General features: G+C 36.4%; 1 protein-coding gene across 2 annotated transcripts in view; it reads right to left on the minus strand.

Moving 5' to 3' along the window:
- The window catches only part of CUNH1orf87 (chromosome unknown C1orf87 homolog), an 86,847-nt gene that overhangs the window by 27,449 nt on the left and 42,855 nt on the right, over positions 1-16,543 (minus strand). For both annotated transcript variants that reach the window (XM_046450849.2, XM_046450848.2), the window contains exons 7-8: positions 13,277-13,466; positions 5,990-6,087 (exon numbers count right to left, since the gene is read on the minus strand). In XM_046450849.2, the coding sequence (XP_046306805.1) occupies positions 5,990-6,087; positions 13,277-13,466 (288 nt within the window). The remainder of the gene's footprint in view (positions 1-5,989; positions 6,088-13,276; positions 13,467-16,543) is intronic.

Consider the following 16,543-nt stretch of genomic DNA (forward strand, 5'->3'; position numbering starts at 1 on the left):
GTTGATGAGATGGTTAGGGAAGGTGTCCTTCAATTTGACTGTGAGCTAGGGACTGGGAAGAATTCACATACTGCCATCCCTGAGAGTATCTCAACACATTATTCTTCACCTAATTCAGTTCAAGTACATAAATATTTATTATAATAATATTTATTGTGCAAGGCACTGCTGTAGACAGTGCCTGCGTGAGTGAATAAAACAAAGATCCTGAATATCTTGGCATTATATATTCTGCTGTTTGTTAGGGAGAGACATATGACAATAAATAAAATAAATCAGCAAATGGCCCAATTTATGAGTAGTTGAAGAAGACAAGAGAAGAAAACAAAAGTAGAGCGGGTTAAAAGGAACAAGAAGTATGGGAGGTGATAAATTTGAATAGGGGAGTTAGTGTTGGCCTTGTCTCACTGATAAGGAGTTATTTGAACAAAAAGTTGAAGAAAGGGAAGAGGTTGGCAGGAGGACATCTGAGCCGTAAAGAGCATTATAGGTGGAGGAGACATTCAGAGGATAGGTGCCCAGGTGGATCTTTGCCTGGTCCATCTGAGAAAGATAAGGTTTACAGTATAACTGGAACAGAATGAGCAAAGTAGCTTTTAGATGGAGCCAGAGAGATGATGGGGGAGCAGATCATATAGAACTCTTTATAAGAACTTTTCTTCCCTGAGTGATAGGTGCCTTTGAAGTCTTTGGGGGCAGAGCAATGATGTATACTATTTTAGTTTTTTTTATTGGTTCTTTTTAGTTATACATGATAGTAGAATCCATTTTGATATAATTATACAAATATGAAATATGTCTTATTCTAATTAGGAAACCATTCTTGTGGATGTACATCATGGTTGGATTCACTGTGGTGTATTCATATATGTACACAGGAAAATTATGTCAGATTCATTCCACTGTCTTTGCTTTTTGTATCCCCCTTTCCTTCCCTTCATTCCCTTTGTCTCATCTACTGAACTTCTATTCTACCCCCACCCCTTACTGTAGGGTACCTTCTATGTATCAGTAAAAACATTTGACCTTTGGTTTTTTTAGGGGGTTGGCTTATTTCACTTAGCATCATACTCTCCAGATCCATCCACTTACTGGCCAATGTCACAAAGTCATTCTTCTTAATAATTGAGTAGTATCTGATTGTGTATATATGCCATATTTTCTGTATCCATTCATCTTTTGAAGAGCACTGAGGTTGGCTCCATAGCTTAGGTCTTGTGAATTGTGCTGCTATAACTATTGATGTGGCTGCATTACTGTAGCATGCTGATTTTAAATCCTTTGGATATATACTGAGGAGTGGGATAACTGGGTCAAATGGTGATTCCATTCCTAGTTTTTGAAGAATCTCCATACTGCTTTCCAGAATGGTTGCACCAATTTGTAGTCCCACCAATGTATGAGTGAGAATGTGAGTACCCTTTTCCCCATATTCTCACCAACATTTACTGTTGCTTGTATTCTTAATAATTTCCATTCTGGAGTGAGAAGAAATCTCGTAGTTTTAATTTCATTTCTCTAATTGCTAGAAATGTTGAACATTTTTTCATATATTTGTTGACCATTCATATTTCTTCTTTTGAGAAGGGTCTGTTTAGTTCCTTTGCCCATTTACTGATTTGGGTTATTGTTGTTGTTGTTGTTGTTGTTATTATTATTATTATTATTATGGTGTAAGTTTTTATATATCCTGGAAATTAATGCCCCATCTGAGATGCAGGTGGCAAAGATTCTCACCCATTCTGTGGGTTCTCTTTTCATACTCTTGATTATTTACTTTGTTGTGAAGAAGATTTTTATTTTGATGCTATCCTATTATTTATTTTTTATTTTAGTTCTCGCACTTTAGGACTTTTTTTTTTAAGGAAGTCAGTTCCTCAGCCTATAAGTTGGAATGTTAAGCTTATATTTTCCTCTAGTATGTGCAGGGTTTCTGCTATAGTTCCTAGGATTTTGATCCACTTGAGTTGAGTTTTTTGCAAGGTAAGAGATGGGGATTAAATTTCATTCTACTACATAGGTATTTCCAGCTTTCTCAGCACCATTTGTTGAAGAGGCAACCTTTTCTCCAAAATATGTTCTTGGCACCTTTGTCTAGTATGAGGTAACTGTATTTATATGGATTTGTGTCTGTGTCTTCTATTCTGTTCCATTGGTCTTCTTTCCTGTTTTAGTGCCAATACCCTGCTGTTTTTGTTACTACAGGTCTGTAGTATAATTCAAGGTCTGGTACTTCGATGCTGCCTGTTTTGCTTTTCTCATTAAGGATTACTTTGGCTATATGGGCCTCTTATTTTTCCAAATGAATTTCATGACTGCTTTTGTTATTTCTATAAAGAATATTGGAATTTTGATGGGAATTGCATTGAATCTGTTTAGCACTTTTGGTGGTATGACCATTTTGACAATATTAATTCTGCCTATCCAATAATATGGGAGGTCTTTCCATCTTCTAAGGTCTTCCTCAATTTCTTTCATTAGTGTTCTGTAGTTTTTATTGTAGAGATCCTTAACCTCTTTTGTTAGGTTGATTTTCAAGTCCCCCCATCCCCAGGTTATTGGGAATGGGATGTTTTTCCTAATTTCTCTTTCAGCTAATTCATCATTGGAATATAGGAATGCAATTGATTTCTGGGAATCTACTTTGTCTGACATGAATATAACTGTTCCAAATTTTTTTAGAGTTGGTGTGCTATATCTTTTTCTATCCTTTTACTTTTAGCTTGTCTATATGTTTAAATCAAAAATTGTTATTATAGAAAGTGTTTAACTAGTTCTTCCTTTACAAATGGAATCTGAAAATCTCTGCTTTTTAATTAGTAGATTTGGATCATTTATACTAAAAGTAACTATTGATGTGATTAGGTTTTAATCCTATCTTATTGATATTTATTTTATATTTGTCATATTTATTTTGTTTGTTACCTTTTTGTCTCTGTGTGTATTGACTGTGGTTAGGCTTCCATTTTAAAATATTCTTTTAGCATCTTTAATTAATTAAAGTATTCTTTTAGCATCTTTAAAAAAAATTATAGTACTCCAGTTACAGTATAAGAGCATCATCACAGTATTTTATTTGTTTTTTACTTTCCCCTCTTGTCCTTATATGATGTTATCATATATTAGACTTTTATTTATGTTATAAACTTCATACAACATTGTTCTTATTTTTGCTTTAAACATCTAATTATCTTTTAAATAGTTTTTAAAAATTAAACAAAAATGTACTATTTTATTCATCCACATATTTACTATTTCCATTCTCTTTATTCCTTCATGTAGATATAGAATAATTATTTTTGCTCCATTTGAAGAACTTATTAAAATATTTCTTGTGGTGTTGATCTGCAGATTATTAATTCACTCCTTTCTTGGGTATGTAACAAAGTCTTTATGTCATATTTGTTTTATGCAATGCAACTTTTCTGAATAGAGAATTCTAGTTGATAGCTTTCTTTCAATAATGTGTAGATGTCATTCCACCGTCTTATTTCTTACATTGTTCCTAATGAGAAATCTGTTATAATTCTTAGCTTTGTCATTTGGTGTTGTTTTGGTCTCAGTGTGCTTTTTAGACTTTGTCTTTACATTGTTTTAAGAAATTTGTCTATAATGATTCTTTGGATGGTTTATTTCAAGATTTCTTTTTTCTCAAGATTCATTGAACTTCTTGGGCTCATGTCTTTGTAGTTTTCTCCAAATTTAGAAAAAATTTCAGCTATTAATTGTTCAACATTCTTTTCTGTTCCCCTCTCTTTCCCTTTCTGAGATTTGAATTTTTGTACATTAAATTTGTTGATGGTGTCACAAAGCTGCAGTAATCCTTTGTTAATTTTTCCTTCATTATTCTTCACAATTAATTTTATTATGAATAGTGTTTATTTCTATGTCTTCAAGTTATTTTTATTCCATGTTTAATTTGCTATTATTTCTATCAAGAAAAATGTTAAGCATTACATTTTTAAAATAATCTATTTTATTACAATTTTAAATTTACTAAAAAAATTTAAAAATAAGACAGAAAATTATCACTCACCTTTCACCCAGTTTCCCTTTTCATCAACATCTTACCCTATTTTGGTACAATTAAGGGCCAATATTGTTACATTTCAATTAAATGAAATTTATACTTTATTTTCATATTAGATTTTATAGACTTGTCCTTTCTTCTCTAGTTTCCATCCTAGCTACTGTATTTGATTTAATCTTCCTGTCTTCTTATGTTCTTCTCGATAGTGACAATTTTTCAGATTTTCCATGGTCCTCACAATTTTGAGGAGCCCTGGTCAGCTATCCCTGTATTGTGATTGGTTTAATGTTTTTCTTATTATTATTCTGTTATTTGTTTTGAGGAAGAAGACATGTATTTTTTCTACCTAGAAGCTTCATTTGTGTCTTTTTCTTTCACCCATATTTCTCATTATGTTCATGCATTCTTAATAAAATAAAATATTTCTTGTATAGTACATATATGAAGTATATGGGGCATGGGGGTAGGAGGTATAATAGAATGAATCAGAAATTATTACCCTATGTACATGAAAGGTGTGATTCTACATTATGTATAACTAGAAGAATTATAATTTATACTCCATTTAGTTATGATGTATCAAAGTGCATTCTACTATCATGTATAACTAATTAGAACAAAAAATCCTTGTCCATTAATTATATTAATTACATTTCTGTTTTATTAATGTACATGCTTTTATTGACTTTTCTCTTAATATTAGGTCATACTTTTCTTGCTTCTTTTCATTTCTGATAATTTTTGTATGTATGCTAGAAATTGTAAAGTTTACATAATGTATTAAAATGATTTTATTCCTTTAAAAATTTGAGAGCTTTTTTCTTGGATATATTTAAGTAGTTTGAAGAAAGTATGATCATTTTTTTGTTTCTTTAGGGATTTTAAGATTTGTGGAGTAATTGGCCCCTCTTCAATACAATCAATATCCTTCTCAGGATCCTACTCAATGTGGCATGTGTTAAGAGGTTTTCTTCATTGACTGTTGGAAAAATGAACTATTTCTAACACTGCAAGAGATCTAAAAATTTTTCTACATCTTTATCTTGTGTTTCTGTCTTAGCTTGGGTAGTTTCCTCAAATATATACATTCTCAATACTCTCATGAAGTCTCAATGGCCATTCTTGGAAATTTCCAGAGAAATATCTCTGGGGATTTATTTCCTCCTCCCTTCTTCTCTGTAGTGTGCATTCCATCCTCAGTCTTTCTGATCTCCAAATTCTATTCCTTCAACTCGAGGAAACATCTGAGTTCTAATTGGCTTCTCCTTTCCTGTGCAATAAGTTGAGCTGCTCTCATTGGTTTTCCTTCTTTCAGGAATCACCATTCTATAATTCTTGATGTCCAATGTCTGAAAACATTGCTTCATATATTTTGCCCTTTTTTGTGACAATTATAATTCTTGATGATTCATAATGGCCAGAAGGAGAAATTTCCTGCTTTGTTTTTCTATGACCAAGAAAACCCTTTGATCTTAATAAAAGCAAACATTCTTTAACCTGGTTGTCAAGTGACTGAAATTGATTAGGTCACACATGAAACTTGAAATCTTAAGACAGATCTCTGTGTTTGGCATCCTGGTAGATAAATGAGAGCATAAAAAGTTGTCTTAGCTTCCTAAAATACCATAGACTGTGTGACAATAGTCTTTAAAAACATACATTTGTCTTTCACAGTTTGGGACTGAAAAATACAAGATCAAAATTTGAACAGATTTAGTTCTTGGTGAGGACCCTCTTCTTGGTTTTTAGATGGCCCCTACCTTCTTGCTGTATATGCCCTCTTATGACAAAAGAGGAAGTGTCTCCTCTTCTTGAAAAGATACCAGTTCTACCTTAATGATCTCATCTAAATTCTATTACCTTTCAGAGGGCCCACCTCCTAGTATAATCCCATTGGAAGTCAAGAATTTATAATTAGGAATGGTACAAGTGTTTAGTCTATAACAAAAATCAACTTACTTTATTTCATCTCGGTAACCCAAGTTTTGGTGGTTAAGCAATGTTTCCAGCAGGCTCAAGGTCAGGTATAATCCATGCTTCCCACATATAGCCCTGACCTAGAAATAATAAAAGGTTTAAAGTTTTACTAGGATGAAACTAATGATTGAATTTCCTTTCCATAATTAGAGCCTACATGATTTTGATGGTGAATTAATACCCAGGAGTGCATTCTATTGGATATCATTGAGGACAAGAATATCTAGTTGAATGCTTATAATCAATAAATCTTTATTTAATTGACACAGAATTTATAATTTAGAAGTTGTATTAACTTTGTATAGACACCAGATGCTCAATAAATATTTTTTGATTGAATAGAGTGTCATAGTGGTTCACAAGGATGTAATATGTTCTAGGTTCAGCTAAGAAACCAATTCAGATACCCGGTTGGTGGGTGAATGAAGCTTAAATTATGCCATATTTTCATGGATGTGATAGCATATGTTGTGTGTTTATAATATCATTTAAAAATAGACTTTGGAATCCAAGAGATCTTATTTTGTACACCAAATCAGCTGCCTGTGCCATGGGAAGTTACTTAATCTTTCTGTGTCCAATTACTTCATATACTAAATAGGATACTTTTAATTTCCATGGATTCTGTGAAGGTTACATGAGAATGTGAATAGTTAGAATGGCACTTGGTTTTTAGTAGGCATTTGAATTTTATTTGAAATAAAGAAAAGAAGGAATGGAGCGGAGTGGAAGGACAGGGAGATAGGTGAATGAGGAGGGGAGAAGAGAAATACAGAAATGGGAGAGGAAAGAGACATGGAGAGAAGGGAGAAAGAGATGTGGGGTGGGGTGGGGGGAGAAAGAGGGAGAAAGGAAGAGAAAGAGGAAGGAAAGTAGTAAGAAAAAATTTCCTAATTCAATGTTTGTACTAAATAGTAGTTAGTAACCAAACTAAATCATCCAAAATAAACTATTGGTAGCTACTGTTATTATTTTGAAAGGAAGTTCAGTACAATGAGTATAGTAAGTGTATCTTCTGTTTTTTTTTTTTTTTTTTTTTTTTGCTTTGAAACCCTGAGCCCTTATTGACTCTAAAGAGCTTGTCATTCTTAAGGCTGGACAATTTCTAGAGAGAAAAGAACTCAGCTAAAAGTAAGATTTTCAGATGCAAACCAAAGGGCTCTCACAGGACCACTATTTCTCCCCCTAATTACCTGAGGCCTAGGTACCAGGGAACTAGGGACAGCCTCTAATGTCCCAAAGTCCCCTGAAGTTCTCCAAACTATCCAATCCTAAACCTGCTTGCCCTGCTTTGCTCATTATTCTTGAGAAAAACACAACAAAAGCTCTTGTCCACATTTCCCCTCTTACCCCCACTGCCTGCTGCCTGCCCTGTTGTTTCTCTGTGTGGTGCAGCAGGCCTCCTCCTTGTAGAAACTTCAAGAAATAAACCATCTTTTCAGTGACAACTGTCTCCTGATATGCTGGTCTCACCATAACAAAATAGTAATAAAACCTTCATTTTAAAACAGTGGGGAGTAGCTCAATGGTAGAGCATTTGCCTAGCATGCAGGAGACCCTGGGTTCAATCCACAGAACTAGAAAACAAATGAACAACCAGTCACCAAAAGTCCATCTTCACTTGTTGCTATAAAAGGAAAGACACCAAATCTGCATTTGAAGCTTGTGTCTATTACTTTTTAGGTACAGAGGAATAAAGTCGGGGAAGCTGAAAAGAGAAAAATAAAGATTGTTTTGAAACACGAAAAAAATGAACAGAGTTTACCTAAAGAATAAGGAGTTGGGGAGAATTCTAGGCAGAGGAAAAGCAAGTGTAAATAATGGGTAAAAACAAACTTGGTGCTACCGGGGAAGGTATGAGTTTTGACGTTACCCAATCTAGTGTGGTTTTGCATCCTTGCTGGGAGCCATTAGCCAAGTAGGTATGACAATTTCCTTGCCAGCGTACCCCATGTTGCAGTGACATTGAATGTAGGTGACCTTGTTCAAGGACCAAGGCGGATTAGGGCGTTCCCAGTTTAGGTTCCAGGTTTAAGGTTTAAGATTATTCCTCCTGGGAATAGGGCGTATCCTGCTGCCTGAGTTCCCCTTGAGTTCTCACGGGATCCAGACAGTGTATTTTTGGGAGATAGAAGCCCAGTGGAGTGGATGTGGGCAGAGAACGTGGATTTCCCCAGAACGTGATTGTAGACGGCTGGTGTGAGTTCGGGAATAAAGAGTTGCTGTTTGAATCTACAAGCTGTGTGGTGGCTCCTGATTGTGTGCCCAGCCAGACTGCGGCACATCCTTTTCCTGTGTAGGCAGTAATTTTTTGTTACTTGCTGTGCTTTCTTACATGACAGTGGCTTAATCAGTGCTTGACCTGTGTTTCATTCATTTTCTTATCACCATTGCCTAGCACAATTTTAAAAAATAAAGGATCAACAATTTAATACATGGATGAATGAGTGGGCAGATGAATGAGTCGAAGTCACTGGAGAGTGGAGTGTGTGTGGGTGGAGGTTGGCACAAAACAAAAAGAGGTAGAAGTTGGTTGCATTATGCCATTTGACTCCATAAATAAGAACAAAATAATCCACATGATTAGCACATATTGATGTATTTTTAAACATCGACATTAAGAGGTTATTCTAAAAACAGATCACTCACTTCTGGTAACACTAAGTTTTGCTCTTGGCTAAAATGAACAGAAGATTAGAAATGGTACATTAATGTTCCTGGAAACAGATTGATTGACAGCTACTAAGAACTGACTGCTGACAGTTGAAGAGGAGAAACAGAAACATCTACCAGAAAAGCCTTGTCATTTAGTGTTATTCAGGACGATTATTAAAATATTTCAAAGCATTAATATTCATAATGATGACCCTTAGGAAGAAAATGTTCTTCTGCTTACTAGGAAATGTTTTCAGTTAGAAGTAAATAAAATAGCTGCTACTTAAAAAAAAAGATATGAGATGACTAAACATTTCCTCAAAATACTGCTTGAAAGAGTGGTACATACTGTCATGACTCCCTCTTTTCCTATGAGTAGTTCCATTTCCCTTTACCCAACTGCTATACTTAATTCTGTTTACCAAGTTAATAGAAACTTCTATGAGTTTACATTTTACAATTTTTTAAATTTTTTGGTACTGGGGATTGAACCCGAGGTGCTTTACCCCTGAACTATATCTACAGTCCTTTTAATTTTTTTATTTTAAGACAGGGTCTCACTAAGTTGCTGGGCTGGCATTGAACTTGCTATCCTCCTGCCTCAGCCTCCCCAGTAGCTGGGATTACAGGCAAGTGCCATGGGCCTGCCTACAAATTCTTTATAGTACTAGTTATAAAGATATCTTTGTAGTGTGGGTGTGAGTCTGGGATAATCATGTCATACTCCCCCAAAACTCTTTTCTCCTTTGGCTTTATTGATCACTCCCCTATCTCCTTTTGTTATTTTTAGTCTCTCTTATTGACTTCTTTTTGGCTACCTACTCTTTAACAACGCATATGTTTCTTGACCCCCTTCCTTTCTCACATTCCATTATGTCCTTGAGTAATCTTAACTATGCCCATGGCTTCCACTCCTTATGGAAGTGTCTTAAAACATTATTCAGCTTCAGCCTCTACTGATCTACCTGGGCCAGGTTGAACTCATCAATCCATCCTGTACCCCTCCAGATTACTCATTTTCTGATTCCTCTTCTCAGAGAATGGCACCACCATTCAATCAGCTGCCAAGCTAATGACTTAGGAATCATTTTAATTCCTCCTAATCCAGAGCTTTCATTCAATTAGACACCAGGACCTGCTTTTCTATCTTCTTTTACCTCGATCCCTCTTATTAGTGCCTTAGTTTCAACCCTCAGAATCTCTTGCTGGATCATTGAAGTGGCCTTCAAAAAGGGTCTCTCAGCTTCTAATATTGTCCGCCTCTAACTAATTCTCCAAATAATATCAGGATGCTCTTTTTTAAAATTTCAAATTCGATCGCACCATGCACTAATTTAATATCCTTCCCTGATTACTTTGGACCTTTAGGATAAAATTCACACTCATCAGAAAGACCCTTCTCACACTGGCTCCTGCTTTCCATTCTAATAACAATTTGAGCAGGGACTTACAGCAGTCCCTGAATTAGCCCTTGTGCCAGTGCTATTTCACATGGTTCCTTTCTCCCAGAATACCTTTCTGCTCTCTTCTCTTGCCCCATATTATCCTTACCCCCAATCTTTGCCAAACTCGTCTGTCCTCTAAGATTCAGTATTTGCATCATCTCCATTGTGGGCTTTCAGGCCAGGATACATTGGTGCACTTTCTCTATCTTTAAAGTCTGCGCTACCACTGTGTTTATTGCAGAATTGTGATGACATGTTGATTTTTCCCTACACTCCTGGAGAAAGAAGGAACTGAAATAATACAACCCATCATCCTCAGTGCCTAGAACACATGGAGGGAGTATCATGTTAAATGCAAGAATAGATTAAATATACCTTATTGATTGGAAAGATGCCTATTGCATTGGAGGAGGGCAGTGATTCAGAATTAATAGGAATCTTCGCTTTGACTGTTTTAGGGGAGATGCACAGATATTGAAACAACTAAGTATGGAAAAAGGGGCCTGACGAACTGCAGAAGGTCTGATGGTCCTGGCTCACTAGGTAAATTAGTGTTCCAGCTAAAGCCCTACCACAAGAATGAATTTCACATCTACAAACCTTGGTCAGCTCAGTAAAAAATTCCCTCCTGATAACAGTGAAGAAGCTACATGAACTTGAAGCCGAGAGTACTAAGAGATGAGTGGCCTGTGCTCCAGCGAGTTCTTCCTGAGAGGAAGGTCTGGCAGGAGCTTGGGAAGGGCTCCTGATGTGAAGCAGAATGAGGACGAGTTCAAGTGGTGAAGAATGTGGGTTATGTGTAAAGGGTTAAATGGAGCCTGAACACATAGGAACTTCTTAGGTTCTACAGTCCTATTGAATCTACACTTGACTTGGGTAATGTAGGTGGTTGGTAAACAAATATATGTGGATCCGTATTGTATTAGCAGTCCCACCAAAAATCATCACTATATCAAAAAAGTGCAAGAGGAATAGGAAGAGTGGGTCCAGAGAACGAAGATGACAGATACTGGATCAGTTTCCATTCTGTTCTTTGTGCCTGGTCAAAATTCATGGATTTGATGACAAGACCTAGGGATTATCCTTGAAGGCAGTGTTTATTTATCTTTGAAGCCATAGATGGTCTGAGAACCCTTTGAAATAGTGGCTGTTTGGATATGCTTATTTTTAAATATATATTTTTATTTTCCTGGATAGAAAGCACACAGCTTTCATGAGATAATCAAGAAGGTTCACAGATCTGTCTTCTATACTCTAAGGTTAAGAACTACTAGTCAAAAGGACAAAGCTCTCTAGTTCAGATATGGCCTTTCCCATTCTACTCTGAAGTCCTGCATTCAGGAGCAAGGAAGTGTGGTGTGGCTGCTGCTTCCCTTGGGCCTCAATTTGCCTCACATTTTGAGGAAACAAAATTCTATTTTCCATGCCTCCCAGAACTGTAGTAGACTTTGAGTGAATTCCAGATGTCTTAAGAGATGCCAGATGGCTCATGAAAGGCAGAACTGCTTCAAGAAAGTGTGCCCCATTACTTTGGATCTAAACCACAAGATTGAGCTTTTGGGGAATAAGAACACTCAAGCTCTTCCCCCATAGCCAGTGTTGGAAGTGACCATCACCAGACCATGAGAGGCCCCTCTTCCTATAGGCTGTTTTGAAGTGAAATTCTCACAAAAATATCTATTTTTAATATAAGAGGGAAAGGAAGCTAATATTCAGAGCCTGGTATGTCAGGTAGTATGCTAAATACTTTCACATATTTACTTCATTTAATCCTCAGAATAGACACAGGAGGTAGCTATTTGGAACCCATTGTTTCCAAATGAAAAAAAAAATGAGACTCAAGGAGATTAAGTAAATGCATTTTAATTGTCAAGCTGTTTATGTTCCGTTCTGTGAGTATCATTTGAGGGCATTCAGGTTCATCAATGGTATTTTGTGGTTTCAAATCTAAAAAAAGAATTTCTGCTTCTTAGTCTGTTTCTAAAGATTCTCTCATGAACACAGTAAAAGTTATTTATGATGGGCAGTCTCACACTCTCCAGCACTCTTCTTTCTCCTTCTAGTGAAATATGTTGCATGTATAACACACATGCACACACACACACACACACACACACATTGACGTTAATATAAGCTTTGCTTTTGCACAGTTAACTCTACATCTGAAGGCTCCGAGGAAGCTGTTTTTGGTTATAGAATAAGAACTTCCTTCAGCATCTTGTATCCTTGCTTCCTTAGTAAACATCATTTTTAAACCTCAGTATACCTAGATGAAAGGTATATGCTGATTTTCTAACCGAACATTTCCCCAGCTGTCATTTCCACCCTTTTCCAATCCTGTAAAATTCTAATCTTGTCTATTGGATTCAATGGACACTTTCTACCTAGGAGACTTTCAGTTCTGGCTCTCTATTTCCAGAACTCTTCTACTTGGAATCCTGGCTCCACCTCTTGTACCTGGCCCTTAATTGGAGTTGACCTCTTCACGACTCATTTACTAAATGGGAGGATAATGTTTACCTTTGTGGTATTTTATAAGGAATAAACTTTTTCAGTGTTATATGAGATCATGTAAGTAATGCATTTTGCAAGGTTCTTATAAGAATTCAGTAATTCAGTAATTTGTGATGGTGATGAGGTATTTTTAAAACAATGGCAATGATTATTTTACCTGTATCTAAGGTAGTTTTGGGTACATCTGGCTACCAAATATCCATGAATTAATATGGTTCTGGATCTTCTTTCATGAAACACATCTGCACTGTTAATTAATGCTCCAAAGCAGCATGCTAACCTCTATCAGCAATAAATTACATCAGTCCCTAAAATATGGTGTTCCTAAGGAATGAGACACCACATGCTGATTTTACTGGAAGCTGGGAGAGCATGTGAGAAATGAATTTGGCCTTGAAAATATTGTTTTCCATTGTGGATATTGTCATATTTTCTATTATTAACATAAGACAGCCCAATTATAAGTAATTCCTGGACCAATTCTGCACATTTCATAATTCCTTTTGTATTTTGTTTTTCTCCTCACAAGCATAAAAAACAATTGTGTAATGTCATTCACAGGCAGAATAGAGATCATAACTACTCCTTATTTTTGAAGACTCAATGTTCTGAAGTTGCCTTTAGCTGAAAAAATCTGAAATGTAATTTTGGTTACCTTGGCTGGGGGGAGACAGCCAGAAAATGAACGGTCTTCTTTTCGAAAACTCAAGTTGAGATTCTCTATGTTGAGTTTGCCATTGGTTGTCCTTAGTACCATCCTCAAAATCTCCAACAGGCTCTTGTCCTCTTCTGATGGTGAGCTGGAGTCTTGAGGTGGGGTTCTTATTGGAGGGGCAGAGGAAAGGCTATGAAAAGAAGATGCATTTGAAGTAGCTATGTGTTTCCATACTGTGTCTCTCAACTCTGTTACCCACCGTGGATCCCCAAGAACCCATGGGCTACATCCTAAATATTTGGTGACCTGGTCATGGGACTGCAAGTGAAAATTTTACAGATTAACTAAAACCTGCCTCATCGGACTAAGCTCTAGAGCTTCTTCCCATGAGGCACCAACCAATCTGACTGCAATATAGACTGAGATTCTTAAATCAACCTCCTCTTTTTCCCAAATGGAGAGAAAAACAAATGATTGTAGTAGTTTTCCTAATTGATCTTACTTTTCTTAAACTCAGATAACTATTGATGGCAAATCAAATTTCCACACTGTTTATTGCTACTAGCAGAGCAAGGCAAAGCAGATGCTGCCAAATCCCTGTAACAGGGAACCTACACAGGAGGAAATCCCAAATCAGGAGAATGTCTGCATTGTCTTTGACTCTGCTTTTTAGATCTGGGAAACCCAGAAATATTTTGGGAGTAATCATTTATTTATAATCTGGCATGCAAATGTATATAATTATTAAGATGGTTTATCAAGTTATTTTTGCTTTAAATAATGGGTGAAAAGTAATAAAGATAAAACTTTATAGTCATTTGTATTGTGAACTAATTTGAGATCTTTACTCACCTAACATTCAGATTTATTTGTTCCTCCAGATTCAGCTGAACTGTTGTCTTCTTTGTGAAGCTTTTCCTGATGTACACTGTCTCAACTTAAATGCCAGTTTCCTAAAGGGACATTCTATGATCTCCCCCAAACGCCACTCATTTGAATCATGTTCCTTTCAGTGGTGTGCTGGTAAATCCTTAACCAAGCCTTCAAGATAAAGCCCTGATTTGTAGCGTTACCAATTTCCATGGTATAAATACTTCTGTTATTGGCTGGTTTTAACATAACAAGGTGACATCTTTGAATGAAGAGTTGGGAAGTGGTGTGTGCATAATCAGGCCCCATGCTTTGCCCTAGGGTATCTGTGCTAGATATACCCTTTCATATCTTAATAGGTCTCCCTTCAGATCACAGGTCTATTCCTTAGTGTTTCAAATCTTATTTCCCTGATTGGCTGCTCCATAAGTTCAAGTCTGATTTGTTCCTTACTATTTCCCAGGGATTTTGAGCAGTACATGGAATTGATTAGTTTTAGATGTATATAATTTTTTTTCTAAAAGTCATATTTTACACTTTTTCCCCCTCTATTATTCTTAGAGGAGCTTTGGCCCCAAATTATATGATTCTGAACTACTTAATAATATGTAATATTTTCCAAACGTTTGGTCCAGGAAAGGAATGGTGGACATGTGTCTTTGGTTTGGTCAGCAGCTTTCGCCTCTCCTTCCCTTGTTCAGGAAGTTCCAAGCTCCCAACACAGTCTGTCTCATTCTAGCAAGAGAATATTGGTATTTGCGTTACTAGCCACTCTCTACACTAGGGCACATGACCCAGACTCTGCCAGTAGGAATGTCTGTTCAAGATTTGAATCCGTAGTTTCCTTCTTCTTTGTTGGCAACACCAGCTCCTGGGAGTAGGAATTCATAAGGCTTTGACCCTGGCTCAGTACTTAGTGGGTAGATGTTGTGTGGAACCCACTTACTGCAGCTGATAGGGTTTCTTGGAAAGTGTGTTGCTGGATGTATTTCCTTTGATCTATTTTAGGCAATGAGGGCTATTGCTGCCCCATCACAGAGCTACTCCATTAGAGCCTCTATCTGACAAACTATGGAGAGTTTGTTTTCTTGCATAGCGTGTTCATTATCAAAGAGCTGGGCTTCATTACATCAGCCCATCAGTCCCATGTTTCTATAGACACACTCTCTGGTCCATATAAAGCAGTGCCTTCTCTGATGTGCTCAAAATGATTTAATGCACTTTTTAAAAATAGAGCAGATATGCACATGTCCCTGCAAGCCTAGTGATGTAAGCTCTTCAGATAATTGAAGATGCCAATTACATTTAACAAATGTTTATTGAGCACCTCTTATATGCCACGAACTATGTTAGGATTAAGATAGTTCACGAGGACAGACACCATTCCTATCTTCAAATGAATATTTATAAATGCAATGACTGTTATGAAGGGGAAGCCTATGGGATGATAAAACAAAGAGATAGAACCTAGTTCAGGGGTCAGAAAAGGCTTCCTTTCTAGAACTAAAAGGCTCAATTTCTATAAATGAATGGCCATATGTTCATCTACATAGTGAATAACCTCTTAGGACCATGATTTTACAATCTGTATTACATGAAGGGAGAGCACTTATTTTAAAAAATCTCTAAGGCTTATGGCTCCCAGTAGGTCAGTTGCTTCCAGAACTATACTGGACTGCAGTACTCAGGCAGAGTATCCATTTTCTGTGGATTATGAACTTGCTAACTTTGGAATTGACTGGGCCAGAAAAATGGACTTGACAATCAGCTGTTATCCTATAAGTCTTTGTTAAATAAAGAATCATGGTCAAAAGTGGCACCCTGTAGAGAGGAATCAATTCTAATGCTTGGCCCAGGGACATTTTTCCAAAAAAAGTCACATTGTTTGTAACTGACAGAAGGTTGTCTGGAGGGAAGTTTAAAAGTAATAAAAAACACCTATATTGCACTGACTGTGTATTAGGCACTGTTTTTAAGAACTTTGCATTTATTAACTCAGGTACTGTTACAAATCAACAAAGGTCTATTCTTATTCTCCTATTACAGAATGGAAGCACAGAGAGGTTAAGTGAATGCCAAGGCCAAACAGTTACTAATGGCAGAGACAGAAGTTCAACTCAGCTTTCTGGCCGTGGAGCTCATGTTCCTACCGACTGCACTTTGTCACTTTTCTTTGTGCAGAATATCATACTTTGGTGTGCTGCATTTATAATTATATTTCTCACAACCTTTTTGAAAATTTCAGTCACTTCTTTTCCTTAAGATTATGTGAAGGTATTACTGATTTCTATATTTCAACCATTAGCTAGTGCCTGTAACCCAGAGGTTCACAGACAGAACCTATTTCTGGAATCATATGTTATAGATGAGCTCTGCACCCATACACAATCATTTCTT

This window comes from Marmota monax, unplaced genomic scaffold, assembly GCF_021218885.2.
Source record: "Marmota monax isolate L192 unplaced genomic scaffold, Marmota_monax_Labrador192_F-V1.1 WCK01_AAM20220418_F8-fsc00023, whole genome shotgun sequence".
Classification (NCBI taxonomy): domain Eukaryota; kingdom Metazoa; phylum Chordata; class Mammalia; order Rodentia; family Sciuridae; genus Marmota; species Marmota monax.